The sequence below is a fragment of the Limulus polyphemus genome, unplaced genomic scaffold (assembly GCF_000517525.1).
Source record: "Limulus polyphemus unplaced genomic scaffold, Limulus_polyphemus-2.1.2 Scaffold2117, whole genome shotgun sequence".
NCBI lineage: Eukaryota > Metazoa > Arthropoda > Merostomata > Xiphosura > Limulidae > Limulus > Limulus polyphemus.
In genome coordinates, this window is record NW_013667727.1 from 115,513 (window position 1) to 133,575 (window position 18,063).

General features: G+C 33.0%; 1 protein-coding gene across 1 annotated transcript in view; it reads left to right on the forward strand.

Annotated features, from left to right (window-relative positions):
• Window positions 1-18,063, forward strand: part of LOC106465997 (multiple C2 and transmembrane domain-containing protein 2-like) — a gene marked incomplete at its 3' end in the record, with an annotated part of 108,027 nt that overhangs the window by 16,609 nt on the left and 73,355 nt on the right. The window contains exons 3-4 of the mRNA XM_022393962.1: window positions 3,726-4,219; window positions 7,628-7,736. Coding sequence (XP_022249670.1) covers window positions 3,726-4,219; window positions 7,628-7,736 — 603 coding nt within the window. The remainder of the gene's footprint in view (window positions 1-3,725; window positions 4,220-7,627; window positions 7,737-18,063) is intronic.

Consider the following 18,063-nt stretch of genomic DNA (forward strand, 5'->3'; position numbering starts at 1 on the left):
CAAACTTTTAGTACACATTAATTTTCACAATCAGTACGTTCTCGTCACTTTAAACTTAACTACTTTTATAATACACGCTATAAATCACAGCGAATCACAATCTCGATAACTTCACTTTCTACGAGTGCAAAACACTAGCTCAAAACAGAATCGTAAATTACCCAGAACTCTCTTCATTCATTTCCGCAGGCTTTCTCTGCCAGGCTTATATATCAACGAAGGGGGCGTCTCGAATACACTCAGGCCTCCCTGAGTATTCATGATCATTCGAGAAATTCATCACATGTCACCAGCGTCACGTAATATCCGCTGTCGTAACAGTAGCATTATATTTAGTCTTTTTTACTGCATCTTTCTTAGCTGTTAAGTGTCATATCCTCTTATTCATGTTTCCTTTCATTTCATACTTCCTGAAATACGTTACTTTCAGTTTTATTATTGTTTTTTTATTATTTTGTCATTTATTTTTGTTAATTATTTGCTTATTTGTAAGTTTCAGAATTTCACACAAAGCTAAAAAAGGGTATTTGTGCATAACCATCTCTAATTTGTAACTAACAAACTAAAGGGAAGACAGTTAGTGCACAGCACTCACTACCTTCAAGGAGAAGGGGATAGTGGTGTATCTCATGTTCCAAGAATATATATTTCAAATCATACCACCTTTTATTTCTATAGTTCTAATTTAGACTATACTAAATTTAATCGAAGTCCTGTGCTAATTCATTCCTAGGGTATACTGTCTGTAGTGAATTAGACTATTTACCATTTCATAGAATGGTTGTGTGATATCTCATTTCATCCTGTTTATATGAAACTACTTTATGACTGTAACAGGGAGAAGTGTTATATCTTTTAGCTTTCAGTTGAAGAAAGAATGTAGATAATGAGAGCAATTTTGATACTTTCAGTCAGATTCATCTTTGATGGTTCAAGAGTCACATCTAAAGCTAAATGTCTTTGTTTTCTCTTTCTTCTGGCACTTGTAGCTCATGCGTGATTTTAGTTTGCACTATAACCCTAAAAATCTTCTTCTAGATACTTTTACGTCCTGTTATATTTCTATAGCGATTACAGCTTGTTTTATTTCATTTTTGTATAAATACAGTTTAGTTTATCGTTTTCTTTAACTTTAACTATCTAATTTTACCTTAATAACCTTCAATTACAATAGGTCTGTTTGCTCGATGATCAGCCAGTGTTTACCTCATCATCCTGGTTTATCTGTGAAACAAAAACGTATTCTTGTTTCAAATTACTTTTATTCTACCTGCAGTAAGTCACTATATTTGCCCTTCTGTATTTTTAAGTAACTAGTTTCCCCTAAGAGTGGTAAGACAGGTCAGCTTAACACCAATAAATTCAACAAAATATTTACTATAAAACAATTTTATACTCTAAAGTGATGATAAATAAAAAGATGACTGAATACAAACACATAATCACAATAAACAGTTTTTATTTAAGACAAACAAATTTGAAATATATAGTTAACTTGTCATAATAGATGGTTCTAACTCAGTGATATCTAGTTCCAAACTATGTCTCTCTAGATCGTGTTCCAGACTACATTGCTGAGATCATGTTCCAGCCTCAATATTTCTGATGTTAGCTAATTAAATTGTTAGCATCAGGCTTACACAGAAATATAGAAATGAAATACAAGGGGGGGGGTCATAGAGGTTTACCTAACTACCCGTGAAAAAGCTACATGTCTAACATGGGAAAACAAAGGGTGATACTATAAGTGAATAACACAAACCAATGGGTAGCTAGAGCAAAAGACATCAACAACCTTCTTCACTAACATGATATATGGAAAATGCACATACATGCACAAGTAACAAATTCGGAATGTTCATATAGTAATATACGAAGGTAGAAAATACATAGTATGCCTATATACTACATTTCTCCTGCCTCCTTTACTCCAGTCTTTTCCTCAAGCCAATACTAATCTTAACATTAAATCCAATAAACCTCACAAACGTGTGTTGGTCAAGGAGCATCATATCTTTCTCTCGCCCCAGTAAAAAAAAATACACTCAACACAGATAACACAACATTCTAACAAAGAAACTCAGCAGTTACATCACAAGACCATTTAACAATGAATTACATTCATTAAAACATGATTAGAAAATAATACAAACTTGTCATACAATAAAAAAGAAAACTTTAACATAAGTTAATTTGCACTGTTTATAGAAAATTATGAATGGATCGAAGTTCACTAATTTGCTTCACCACAACCAGCCCCAATGTTTCAGCAGCAAATCTGAATACTGATAATTCCTGTCGTGGGCACAACACAAATAAAACATTGTGTAGCTTTGTGCTTAACTACAATCAAAAATACAAGAACCCCTTAACGTTAATTGCAATTTGTTATATACTTTTTATACTTTTTCTTGTAACGTTTATATATAATAATTATGTAATGCTTAATTTGAAAAATATGTATGCCCTTAAAAATATATGGTGATGATGGTATTGTGAAAACAAAAATGATGTGAAAAATTTCAAGTCAGATGCTGTCACTAAATGCTCACTTCCTGTTGCCACAAAAATATATTCCACATATTGGGGCCATGGAATACTATAAAAGAGGCAGGTAACTTCCACTATTTCGTCAGACAAGATTAACTCAAGACTTGGAAGAGAGTGATGTTGACTAGCTTTCCTTCTAGTCAATCAGTTCAATGTTATGGATGGTTTTGCATAGATAGTCCTTATATGATTTTGGGTGAAAATTCTAAAATAATCAACAACAAATAACTCGTTATATATTTCGATTATATTTTTGCACGGAAACACATCACACTTTAAAAATATAAAGCAACATAACTCTATCTCAGAAATTTTTTTTATTGTTGAAGCATTTGAATTAGTCATACATTTGTAGGTATGTACCAAATAACCTAAGATTTTTCAAATATTATTATATATACACTTATATTTCGCACTACAAACAGATATTGTAGTGCCAATTTCATTGCATAAAAGTTTGAAAAGCACAATCAAACAGTTTCCATACCTTTGGCAAAATTCTAATTCAATACAAGCTAAAAACTAAGACTGTTACGTCTCTGGTCGTTAGTTAATTTTCCGTAAAAATGATTTCCGAAGACTTTAGCGATATAAGTCATTTCTTAAATAAAACTGGTTTATTCTTTCTGAATACAACTTTGCAATACACTTAATTTCCACAGTCGCGCTATACCAAACGCTATAATTCACAACGAACGTCTCACGTGCTCAACAATACGTCTCTCTCTGTCCGCAGTTCAATTACATATTGTTGCCGTCACGTCTTGACCGTCTTATATGTACAATAATACCGAAATCTATTAACTCCCGACGCTTCATGAACGTTCTAGAAGCGCGTGACGTGTTACTAGCGTCACGTGACCTCCGCTGTCGTAACAACTCTATCTTAGAAATAAATGAAAGTAGAGCACAAGTTACAAACCGGGAACAGTGAAGTGTGTTCTACAATAGAGATATCTGGTGAACAAAATCATTTAGCTGTTTATGGTTTAGGTTACACCAGATGCACTAGAAGATCATTTTTTCAGTAGTTATGTTTACATTACAAAGACATCAAATTAAATTCATTTGATAATTATAAGCTAGATAGTTAAAAATCGTTTAGATTTTAAAGATTCTTAGTTTAACTCGAAAGATTTAAAATTAATATTTCTCATTTTAATTTTCCATCACAGGAGAAGATCGGGACTCGGGAGAGGAAAACAACAAAATTTCGGCCATGAAAAAGCCCAAATTAAAGAAAAATAACCGTTCTGATCCTGCTGAGCTCTCCCAAGAAAGACCTTCATCCAGAACGTCTACACCGTCCCCGAGTAAGAAGCCTAGCAAGAGACCAGTAAGGCGCGTCCAAAGCATGTGGTCCACACTGAAAACAGTTGTTCCTCATCGGTTAAAGAATCGTCATAAGAACGAGCTGAGCTGCAGTGGTCGACTTGGTTCCAGTGACCCGGATGTTTCTAGCAGCAACTTAGCGTCGTTAGCGAAAACACCAGTTGATGATTCTGGGATTAGAAGTTCAGAGGCCAAACTTTTAAATGACACGTCCAGTCTAAGTGACCCTAACCTCAACAGACAAGACTTTGTAGGAAACACCAACTGTCATACAGAAAAGAAAGCTTTAGTGATTACTACAAGGGAAGACCAAACAGATAGTGGCCTTGAAAGTATGGTAAGTATAAGATATATTTATCACGTTCATATGCACAGTGGTTTAAGTCATACATTTTTATATTTTGAAGAGCTAAAATTAGAATAACTGAAACTGAAGTAAAACAAATGCTCAATATAAATTCTGTTTTTCGAACTTCAGAAAGAACAGTCACATCTGTTAAACTCTACATAATATAGGTGGGAGACGCAACTTTATTTTTCCACTAAGAACTTTTTGTGTATGATCTTTTGGAGGAGATGACTAAATTACATACACAACAAATAAATGCAGTGTGGCGTAATATATTGTATTTCAACAGACACTTCCTTTATTCCACCATATGATGAAATTTAAGACTACAATAAAGTCGAGTTATAAAATGATAAGTTGTATTGATGAACTGATAATCATTAAGTCAGTTATGTTAATGAAACACTGGTGACTAAATTTTCGCTCTTAGCTTGACACAAAAGTGTTCCTCGAATTCAAACTATATCAAAAATTAACTTCCTACAAGATAGTTATATCAACGAACTCTTAAACTTACTGTTTCATTACACGTGAATGCTATCGAGTGTTAACACAAAATGAATTTTGCAGCATTTCAAATACAGTATATATGACAAAATAGGAAACATACCAAAATATGGTACAGCTAAGGCATCAGGCCACTTGTATCTCTTACTCGTGTGTGTGCTTTATAGAATATATAGAAAACATAATAAACATAGTATATAGTGTGAAATAATGGTACATTCTGAGGAACTCTTAATTTCAGAATGAAAATAACAGTCACAGACAATAAACGTGATAGCATCAGATACTTGAAATTCTGCACATATCTATAAATGGTACACTATCGTCAATACCAAATTAACATACTAGATAAATAGATAAATATATATAAAAAGACCTGTCATTAAAAAACTAAAAACAAATTAGAATTAAAATCCCTTTCCTATAAACATAAAAGTAATATAAGTCCATAAAGTCAAACAACGAATTGTAGAGCTCACATAGCCATAGTCACACTTCGAACATGTTAATTTAAAGATGACGTAAGAACGTTGCGTTTTAAGAAAAACTGGCTTTGAATTTCAAGTAATTACTTAAAAGAAATGTCGGCTTCAAAATAATTCTAAGTTAAATTTGAGGATATATGTTGAAAACAGTTTAATCTTTTTCTTCAATTCTAAAGCATGTTTCCCAGTGTATAACACAGCACAATAAACTGTCCGTTTAGTTGTAGAACCTTTGTTAAATTTAGAATTATACAAATTCTCTAGATACTTTTTAATAGTACTATCAATCAAATAAAGAGGAAAGTATTTCTCTATATTGACAGCCTTTTCATGGAACCCAGAAAAAGAACTATTTTATACGCCCAGTGTGTTAACTTGTAAATTAGATTATTTTTAACTATAGCTGTAAATAACTATCAAATTTAAAAGATAAGTCAGTAAACGATGATTTATGGTAACACAATTTCCCTAAATTTTAGCATTCAGAAATGGTAAAGTGGATGCAATTTGCTCTTCAGTGGTAAATTTGAAACAAACATTTTAACTATTCAAATAGTTATAAAATTCGTATACACCAGATTTATTTAAAAAACAACAAAAGTATAATTACAGATATATTTTGTAACACAAGGGTTCAAACTGTTCAGGACATAATAAACAAGATTACGACACTTATGATATCAACATTGTTTATTAACAAAAAGGGGACATAGATAAACGTTTCGGAATTCTATCAGATTCCATCATCAGTATCTAAAGCAAAATAAAATGAATTTACAAAACTCACACCCAATCAAGGCCAAACTAGTGTTAGTTTTGATAAATACATAGAACAAAGTGTTCTATAAGAGCGATTATATCAAATATGAATACTTTTACTCATAAGTTAGCAGTTTTAGCCTTTTATAACAAATGAGTTTACAGCAAATGTATATAATCCAATCTTAAGATTACTTCATTCAAGTTTTCTAATACATTTCCCCAGATTTCAAAAGTTTTCTTTTTGTAATTTCAATTTATATTTTAACTTTAATCTTAAAAATTTGACTATTAATTAATTTGCTTCGTCTTTCCTGCTTAAGTTGTAATTAGAATTTTCTTTGTGCCTAAGGATGGTTATTAGATAACCAAAAGCTAGCATAAATATGAACATTGTGTGGAGAACAAATGGGATTGTAATTTTAGTTTTTGTTAATGGTAATCTACTTATGTACGTTTATTTATTTAATGCGTCAATATGATCTTGGTGATAGTATACTATTTATCGATATGTGTAGTATTTTAAGTATCTGGTGTATCATATATATGTGTCATTGATCGTTATTTTATTCTGAGATTGCAGTTTCCAAAGTATGTCACGCTAGTTCAGATTATTCGGAAAAGATATAACGATGTTGTTTTAAAGAAATATAATATACAGTACACAGAACAAAACAAGATAAAATCTTTAATAACAGGAGACTCTCAGGATGTAGTCAGTGAATAAGTGAGTTGTTGAATAATGCGGTAATAACTCAAACGGACACTAGATTAAGAAATAATAATTCAAACTTTATTTACACAGTATTAAACAAATGAAACCAGATATCAAATAATAAGAAACAACAGAATCACAAGAAAATGACACAAACTATTTAAGTATATACAAGATCAGTTCGAACTCAAAACATACAAAATTATTCACAAGTGCCAAGATGCTTGTCAAACGAAGATGTGGCTTTGAAGTCAGGGCCTAATCTGACCTCAAAGCTTCAACTGATCAAGCAGACATAAGTCAACCGCAGTCAGGTAAAACATACACAGGTTATTTAGTTCGTGTAATAAAATTCTGCATATATATATAACATTTATTAATAGAAACCTGTACTTTTCTAAACACCATACAAAGCACACACATATATATATATACATAATATATTTAGCTGTATGTAGATATATTGATACTGTGTATCAATATATCTAAACAAAATACATATAGTACACACGTTGTTCTGCATCCAATAGTTTATTTTGCTTTTATTTCAAAATTTAGATTAGTCTTATATATACTGAAACTTCTAAATAATTAATAACATGCTCACGATGGAATTGCATATAATATTCAGTACGTACTTGTTACATTTGATGCTGCAGATTTATATATGTATGGCATTCTGAACACCAGTGCTCTCGTTTATAGATATTTAGATCATTTCTTTTTAATAATTTCTAAAAAATAATCAACATAGACCACGATTTCTTTAATATAATAAATTTTGTTTAATCATACAAATCGTTTACAGAACAAATCAAATTATGTTTTTTGTTGATGTTTTTCTTGCATGAATTGAGTGTTTGAGGAAGAATGTTACAGGTTTCTTGGAATGTCACAAAAATATATTTTCTTTTCCAAATTATATTCAAGGAGAGTACAACATTGAAACAACGACAGAATACACTGAGGAAGCACGCATTTTTCCAGGTTGATGTCCATCTTCGGTCTGGCAAGGATTTGTTGGCTAAAGACTCTTGTGGTGAGTCACTTTTCTTTACCTAAGAAGTAGAAATACGCATAACAATTGACTTTTCTCTTTCTCACATGTAAATAATGAGTAAAGACACGAATGGCAAACTGCTTTTTACCAGGCTCACGTAAGTATCAAAGTGTGTAGAAATACGCGGAATAAAGTATTCTTATATAGCTGAGGATACAAAACTGTAGAAATTCGACCATTAAGATAATTTTATCTGGACGTGGATTCAGCACTGTAGAAACACGACTAGTAAGCTGTTTTTAACATAACATAACATAATGTTTTCGGACAACATGGGACCTATTGGTCCATCTCGGCTGTTCCATCCTCTAAAATAAATTAAAGTATTAATAAGTAATTTTTTTTTAAATCTTAAAGCCAGCCCTTATCATTCACATCCTTATCAAGATTTTTTCTTAAACTCGCTAAAATTTACCTCCTCCACAACATCTGAAGACAACCCGTTCCAAAGGCCAACCACTCTATTACAAAAATAAAACTGTCTTTGCTGAAAATGACTCTTTCCCTGCCAAAATTTATATTTGTGTCCCCTACTCCTATTATTATTACTGTTAAGTATGAAAAGTGGATGCATCAACACTATCAGTTCCCTTTATAATCTTACACACTTCACTCAGATCCCCTCTAACTCTTCTTTTTTCAAGAGAAAACAATTTGATAGATTTCAACCTCTCCTCCTATGACAACTCCTCCATCCTAGGCACCATTCTAGTAACCCTTCTCTGAACCCTTTCCAACAACTCAATGTATTTTCTAAGGTAAGAAACCTAAGACTGAACACAATAATCCAAATGTGGCGTAACCAGTGACCTGTACAATGAAATTATAACTTCTTTAGACTTGTATTCAATATTTCTGTAGATACAACCTAAAATCCTATTTGCCCTACCACTAGCAACAGCACACTGCCTGGATGGCTTAAGAGACTGATCAACTATTATATCAATACCCCTTTCTTTCATGACACTGTTAAGGTTATTTCCATCCAAATTATAACCCACATGCATTATCTTACATTTATTATAATTAAAACCCATTTGCCATTTATTTGTCCAACTCACTAAATGATCTAAATCATTTTGTAAATCAGCAGCATCCTCTTCACAACATCTAAGACCTTAATATAATATGCAAATTTAAGTAATTTATTGACCATTCCTTCTTCTATGTCATTGGTGTAAATCCCAAAGAGTAAGGGTTGTAAGACTGAGCCCTAAGGTACCACACTTGTGACATTAATCCATTTCTAACAAACCTCTGCTTTCTTCCATCCAGCCACTCTTCCATCGAATTTGCTAATTTATCACCCCCCCCCCCCACACACACACACCTATAGAGATGATTTTTACAAGTCCTTTTATGTGGCAACTTATCAAATGCTTTCTGAAAATTCAAATACACCAAATCTACATTCTTATCTTCATATACATAAGCAGTAATCTTTTCAAAGAATGTCAAAAGATTTCTAGGACAAGATTTTCCCTTAGTAAAACCATGTTGACTATCCAATAAAATTCTAAACTTTGCTAAATGACTTTGCAAAGCATCTTATATCAGACTTTATGAAACATTTTCTCACAACTGATGTCAGACTAATAAGTTTATAATTACTGGAACAATTTTTATCACCTCCCTTGAAAAGAGGAGTTACGTTAGCCAACCTCCAATCCTCTGGTATCTGCCAACTATTCAAGGACTGACAAAAAATTGTAGCAAGTAGCTCATATATCCAATCTTTAACCTCCTTCAATCCCTTTGGGAAATATTATCTGGCCCAGGAGCCTTATCGTTTTTGAACTTCCCAATTTTTTTCTTACCCAGCCTAGAATTTATACAGTTATCTTGTTCTATCTTTTTTCCATCTATCAATTGTTGAAGATGTGGAATACTGCTTAAATTTTCGTTAGTAAAAACCTAAGAAAAAGCTAAATTTAATAAACCAGCCATCTCATAACCACCAGATTCAAGACTTCCTATGTCATCCCTCCTACCTCCATCCTGACATTTTGTTTACCCTTGATGCATTTAAAGAAATCCTTCCTGTTAATTTTTACATTTCATTCCAACCTTTTCTCATACATCCTTTTTGATATCCTAATTTTCCTGTTTCACTAACTTTCTTGATCTTCTGCAATCTAAATCTACTGTCACGCCGATCAATTTATACTTCTTAAATTTATTATGCTTTTCTGTAACTTTATCTCTTAAACTCTTTGTGAGCCAACCTGATTTCTTACTTGCAGCTACCCTTTTCTTTATATTAGGAATGTGTTTACCTTGAATATTTAAAAATTTATCTTTAAAAATTTTCCACATCTGATCAGTGTCTCCAAATAATTCAGCTGCCCAATTCACAACAGATAATTATTTTCGCATCCCTTCAAAATATGTTTTTTTTATTTGTAACAAAAATATCATTATTCCTTATTTCAATATGCAGCAAAACATTGAACCTAATAGAGTAATGATCACTTGCATCCAGACGTTTCCAAATTTCCACCCTCTCAATCATTTCTGTATTTGAAGTTAACCATAAGTCTAAAATAGCATTGTCTCTAGTTGGTTCCTTGACTAACTGGTGAAGAAAGCCATCCTGAACAGTTTCCAAAAACATTTCTCGATCATGGTTTAACTCTAGTATTTTCCAATCTATATGCCTGAAATTGAAATCACCCATGATTATGACTTAACCAACAGCTGAAATCTTAATCTCATTGCAAAGTTTCTCACTAATTTCATCAGCATCATCTGGTGGTCTGTAATAAATTCCCAAATGGATTCAATCTCCTTGCTGTTTTCTTTGATATCCTCAACTTCAACAGGATGTAACTCACATTTTATATATAAAGCTACTCCTCCCCTCTTTAATACTCTATATCTATTAAATAGCCTATAACCCTGTATTTCAAAGAAATTTCTGTCATAAAAATCATCTACATTTAATCATGTTTCAGTTGTTCCCATTATATCCAAATCCTCCATTCCTACCAGTACTCTAAAGTTATCTATTTTATTTCTTATACTTCTAGCATTACAATAGTAACAATTAAGCCTATCCTTATAATTACTTCGATTCTCTTTTCCTATACTAAACTTTTCTCAGCCTCTTATTCTTTTTACATTTTGTTTTTCCTGGTCCACATCACTGTCTAGTCCTAGTTTAAAAGTTCCCTTACAGCTGAGTTAATAGCCCTTGTAAATAAGCCAGAGCCTACCCCTATTTAAATGTAAACTATTCATTCCAAAATGTTCGCATTTTGCCCTAGTGACCACAATTAATCCTCAGCAAAATCCCTGACACAATTAAATTTTGGAATTTTTCATTAAATGCCTTTATCAACCTTTCAACCAAAGTAACTATAGGCTCAGTGACTGCCTGGTTGATGACTCGTATCAAGTTAAAGATGCTGATCCATTTTGCTGATTGGTCAGGCAGTTGATCACTGTCAAACACACCTTGTAAGAGAATTGAATAAACTTCTATAGCGTTCATAGTTTTGTAGATATCGGTTAAGATGATTTCTGAACTAATCAATATCTAAAATGGATTGAAATGCATAGAAGAGAATATCTATCATTTTGGGCAACGCCATGCCAAAACATTTCTCAATTCGTAATTTCCCTGCTTCACCAAGTTAAAGTGTGAATGTCCGACACTTAGATCGGGTATCAGGTCAAAGCCAAAGAGTGTATATCCTCCGAGTATTTGTTATAACTGATATCATTTCTTTGAAACTGTTTTCCTGTTCCAATTAATAAGGTTTTATAACTTCATGCATACAGATCATCATTAAAGTTATAAAGGCCGAGTTGGGTTCTGTTTTCCATCTACTATGACTGCCACTAAATTGATATTGTAAATTTTGAAATTGTACGCATTTTTTCTTTCAGGATCATTTAAATGCATTATTATCAACCCATCCTATAAGAAGACGTGTGGGTACTTAGCCTAAAAATGCATTATCGATAGATGATTGTAAGTTTCCCTATGAAGTTGAAAATGCCTTGCACGCTATATATTTCAAAGGATGTTTAGCCATTCCTTTCTGAAATGCTTTAGCTTGCGCCAGAATGATGAATGTGATGATCTTGACCTTTTTTAGTGTAGACAGAAATGTGCAGAAAAACAAACATGAATCCCAATTCGTCATTGGGCATAATACAAAATCCATCTTTACTTCTTACGAGATGGAGTTTTGCATTACCTCATTGGGCAAGAATTTGTTCTGCAAAAAGATGTCTGAATGTAGACGTCCTATCATGTCGACTGTTTGACTACGACGTGTCTCTATGTACCAATCTGTGATTCCATTATTCTCGCCATCATTAAATTCTAGATCATCAAAACTATCCACCTTGTTCTTTACCCACATAGATGAAGTTAAATGACTTTTCTTAGCATCTCTACTATAACTCAGTAAAGTTTTTATGTAGGTCTTATAAGCACGAAGTTGTGAGACGAAGAGATGAGCTTGTCATTCAGGTGTACATCTACTGGGGAAAATAGATAACGCAGAAATAAATTGATAGAAGCACAGATATCTTCTTCCTTTTTTATGTCTGATTTGAAAAACTTTGCTTTTACATGAAGATATGATTATGCCAGATTTAAGTATTCATCCCCTGAGCCTGATATAGAAAATTCGATGGAACCCCTGTTAGCCACTGAAGCTACATGATAATATTCGGTCTATTAACCCTCCTAAATCACAGTCTGTGGGGGTGGGGAAGAGAAAAAGAGGTCTAGATCAGACCTTGTGTACTGACAGAACCTTTCATGTGGAAGAAAGGTCATGATTACTTGTCGAAAAAGTCTAGAGTCGATATTCTTCACTTCTTGGTTTTAGCGATTCTGAACTCGGACCCTTTAGATCCCATCTTTTTATTAGGTTCAACAGTCTGTTTCACAATCTGGTTGACTTCTTGAGCCAAATTCTGAGCCCCTTGCGTTGCTCATTGTTTTCCAACTTAATAAAATATTTTCCTTGTATGACATCTGCTAAATTTATGCCAGATGAGTAGCCTGTTTTCCTATGGCTGAGACTCCTTGTTTCAGAAATGGGATAACTGAACGAAGTAGATTACCCAATACATCCCTCAATCCATGACCCACTTACCACTGACTTCCACCATAATATGGTAATCCATTTCCCACTTGATAATCATAACATGTGTCATAGATAGATGGATCAAGATAATAAGATTTTCTCATGATGTTACAGACGACGAAAATAGAGTGATATGTTGTCTCTACCTTGTTCAAACAGGATAAGTTGACTCATGTCTCCTTTATATCGATATAGGTATTATGAAAACTTTGTTTAGAAATTGATCTATAATAGAGCTTTGTAAATGTTTCAGTGATCATGTGTCCACCCTGACGATTAACTTGAAGGATTCATATTAGCGATACAATCACATCACTGACAATATTAGGTTTCACATTATCTGTATACGTAGAGTGAATAAAATCCACCGTGCATGTTAACAGTTTATGGAACTATAGTGGGACCTGTTATAATACGATTATTATATAATCCATGCTGTACTGATAGTACAGGGTTGAGCATTACGGATGCTCTATCTTTTACGTTCACACTTACATTTTTGGAGAACGAATCATAGATATATATGGATTCCTTATCGGGTTTAGGAAGTGATTCTTCTAATTGGTTTAAGATTCTAAGTAACTTTTCAGGTTCATTGTAATGACCTGGTCGAATATAACTGATTACATTAGCAGACTGAGGACCTTTCTCTTTTAGCTGTTGCTTCATATACTGCTATCTATCGGCGTTTCCCACTAGCTCTTGCGGAATATTCATATCTGTTAATTGTTCTACAAATTCTTTCCATTTAGTAGAGTTAAAGTTCTTTCACTTACGTAGTCCATCGTTGATTAGGCCGATTATTTTACTGTCCATAATATATCGTCCACTAATCATTATTTTTTTCGATTATTCCATGATAGATCAGCAATTTGATTTTGTTTGATATGATTTCAGCTATCTTGTTACATTTCTGAAGAACACTGTCGACGATATATAATTTTTTTATGAGCCGACGATTCCAATTTAACTTTAATGGGCCATGACTTGTGAATGTAAGGTTTGATGACGTTGTTGCAACTGATTCATCAGCTTCACTTTAGGTAATTTATCATTTTGTACAAATAACAAAAAACATTTTGTAAATATAAATTATGTGGGGATGACAGTGCCAAAAAAGAATGCAAATAAGAATATAGGAATGATACAATTATACACAGATCATTCATACACGACTTTTGATATTAAAATTTAATGTTATACTGCAAAATGCACGAGTACAAAATGATTACGAGGTTGGTCAATTCTACCGATTTCGTAACGAGAGTCTCCTATGATCAAGACATGTTTGGAATCAACTTGGTTTTCCTTATACGTAAGTCCTAGGCTCTTAGTTACATTACATTGATGCCTACCTTGACATGACCATGACATTATGATAAGCAAACTGCAAACCAACAGTCAGGAATATATAACTTCCAACTGCAGTAATATTAAAGTCAAGTATCCATTTTACAGTGTAACATTAAATTTTAATATTTAAAGTCATGTAGGAATGACCTATGTATAGCCGTATCATCACTATATTCTTGTTTTCATTCTTTTTGGCACTGCCATCCTTACATCATTTTACATTTACAAAAAAAAAAATTATTACTTGTTTTGTGACGTTTTCCCCTGACTGAAAGTTAGTGTATTTTATGAATGTGTGTAATAAAATTTGGTATTATGTGTATTTTTTTTACTTCTTCCCTTCATACATAATATAGGGGTTGGCTCCTATATTGTATAGTGTAAAAAGTGTTCTACATGTTACAGTCATCTAATGTTCATCTATTATTCGCTGGTAATTCCTGTTTCACGCTGTACTTAAGCTTTATCAAAGAACGCCATATTTCTGTAAAACAGCTAACTTTAAGGGGTAATGATAACATCGTTTACACTACAATTATGATTTTTTTTTTATCAATTGATACTAGTTATTATGATTAAGCGATGACATTGTGCTCTGCCTAGAGACACATAGTGATTTAGGTTTAAACGGACGTTAGCGAGAAAGTAGTTGTAGAGTTATCTCGATTGAAACAAGAAGAAGATGAACACTTTCTGATTTGGTACTTTAGCGATGGTTTCTTGCCTTGTTTTTGAGTCTCTACAAATGAAAGTGAGTGTCAATCATCTTTTAAAGTAAAACTCTATCACTGTTGATTTTTTAGCGTGCGTATTTGTAGTATGCCTATTGAGCATCTTGGTCATCCCTATATATAGAATCTGTCAACTCTATGATGATAGAATGTTTTTCGTTATCTATTGGGTATAAAACTTTATGCACTAGTCTGTCATATACCTTGGGTTGTTAGAGCTAATGTACAAATGCTTCAGGAACAAGAATCGTTCGTATTGCATGTTCTGTATTTTGAAATTCCAACAGCACGTCCTGCCAAGCCACCAAGTAATATAAAATACTGATAAATTCAAAAGGTTACTTCTAGGTATAAAAAAGTTGAGACACTTATTTGTTTTCTCTACTTGCATTCATGAAATCAAAAATCAAAATATTTGGTTTAGCATACTGTAAATAATCATGAAAACGTACAGGCCATATTTTGACAAACTGAATGTTAAGAATGTTTGAAACCACAATTATAGGAAAACTTTCCTTACAAACTGAGTTTTACCACTTCTTGTTAGACCTGACACTGAACATGCAAATAGGTGTTACAGATGACAGTCCATCTCAAGCTCTAATGAGAAATAATTGAAACTGAATTCCTGTTGAATCTGTAGTGTAAAATAAATTATAAACAAAGCTATAAAATGTGCAAATGGAAGTTTAACTCAAACACATCGTGTAGGTTTTAACATAAACGGAATTAAAGTGTGTACGCGTAAAATTTTGTACTATTAACACTAGAAACTATAATATACTATCGTTTGGGCATATTGTTATGCAGAAATACAAAAATGTATTGTTCGTGATGTCATTATTTCCTGGAATATCCCCGCTGATTCTCCACTGTGATGTGTCCGTCAACTGTCGTCATTGGAAGAAAGTTTGTATTGACCTTTATACAGTATCAAACCGTGCTCGCAAATGGCTGTGATATTCGTTGCAAGCTTCCTTTGTATACGTGCTTAAAGTTTGTTTTACGTATGTTGTACGTTCGGTTGTAGCTTTATATCAAATAGGTTCAATTGTAAAATAACAAAATATTATCAATTACGAATATCTTGAATGAGTTCCTTCGGGAGAACAAAGGGTGACCTTTAGCCTGCGCAATGCAATATATAGTAGGACGTGTGATGTCCAGTAAACCGGAAGTCCCAGTTGAGTTGAATCTGGTGAACAGCCAATCCCAATTCCAGCCGTTAGTCTCCCAGAAGGTTGAATTCGTTTGTAGAAAGAAAAAACAAAAATATTATTATTAATTTTATTACGTATGAAACTTTTGACTGATAGAGAAAATAATTATGTAAATCGATACCTGAAACAATAATGTAGAGAAATAGAAGCATGAATAAAAATGTGAATAATAATGATAAAACTTTACAAACTTAATTACAAGTCATTCGGAATTGTTTTAGAGACGTTCGAAGGTCAACAATCCCAGGATCGAGATTGATGCCATTCGGCGTTACAGTATTTAACAGTGCTATCCAGTAAGCTTCTTTAATTTCCCTGTTTCTGTTTGATGTAAAATTTGTCTCTATACCTGTCAGTATCATGTCGTCAAGAGAGTGATCAGGCATGTTGAAATGCTCTGCAACCGGGAGTTCTTTGTTCGTTTTGATTGAAGATTTGTGTTTAGTAAACCGCTCCTTATTTTATTTTTCTCTATCAGTCAAAAGTTTCATACATGATGAAAATTAATAATATTTTTTTATTTTTTCTCTCTGCAAACGAATTCTCTCTTCCGGGAGACTAACGGCTTGAGTTGTGATTGGCTGGTCACCAGATTCAACTCAACTGGGACTTCCGGTTTACTTGACATCACACGTCTACTATATATTGCATTGCGCAGGCTAAAGGTCACCCTTTGTTCTCCTGAAGAAGAATAGTTAACTATTCGAAAGCGCTCGAGTTTTGGGTCTTATTTCAAGTCTCTTACACTTTACAAGTGATCCTTGGTGCTAACTCTTTTATCAAAATTGAATGAGTTCCTTATGCCAAAAAAAGGTTTATAATTACCAACTGTCTCAGTGATCTGTTGTTTCGTACATCAATGTGACTGTTTTAACGAAAACTATTGAAGTTAATATTTCCCATCTGATGGTATGACAAAGATGGGAAGTGTTACTATCTGGCTTAGTTTCAATAATATTAAATCTGAAAATGTTTACTTAAGTGGTTAGATCACTATCTTCTGGAAGTCGTACATTTACTATATTTAGTGGAAGCAAAATTATTTTCTATAGAGTCTAATAACTAGGGAATGAAAACAAGGCTATACAGACCATGATAAACTGAATACTGACTTACTACTTATTTTTCGAACACGAAAATATTTTGTGTAGGGAAGTTAACATGAGAAAAAACAGTCTCTTTCAGGAATATTCATTTGTAAGATAGTCATATAAGTAAGCCATAACATCCAACAGTACTACATTACAGTTAGTTAATGTGATGCACATGTTATTCAAGTAGAATATATAGTGATACAAAAGAGTTTGGTTTGTACGTTAAGGTAAGTGTATGGGTATGAATACGACGCATAGGATTAACATATAAAAGTTTAAATGTTTTGGGTTAATATGGAAAACAGGCTTTTACGTAGGTTGTAAGTTAAGTATAATATATACATATTCATAAAGTATGCTATACAAATAAGCAAACTGTAATAAAATATTAATCTTACGTATTCAAAAACTATGTTTATTATTCAAGTCAAACTGTAAAATTGACGCTAACGATTACTCTCACCCTCTGGTGGTTCGTTTGCGAACCATCTGCCTGCGCATCATAGATGACCTAATTGTCTTACACTTTAACCACTATAGCAACAAGCCCCTAGTAGCACAACGTTTAAATATCTGCCTGCTCTCTAGCGTCCCTTTATGGAATTATCCGCTCCTAGTAACTCCGCCCTCTGGTAACACGACTTGGAACTATTCGCTCTGATTTTCCTATACCAACACCACTCTTTGGTGCCACTTTATGGTAGTATGACGTCACATAACATTCCCCTTATAGTTTAACATGACAGCAAATGTACAACGTTTCGACAAAACCTTGTCGAAACGTTGTACATTTGCTGTCA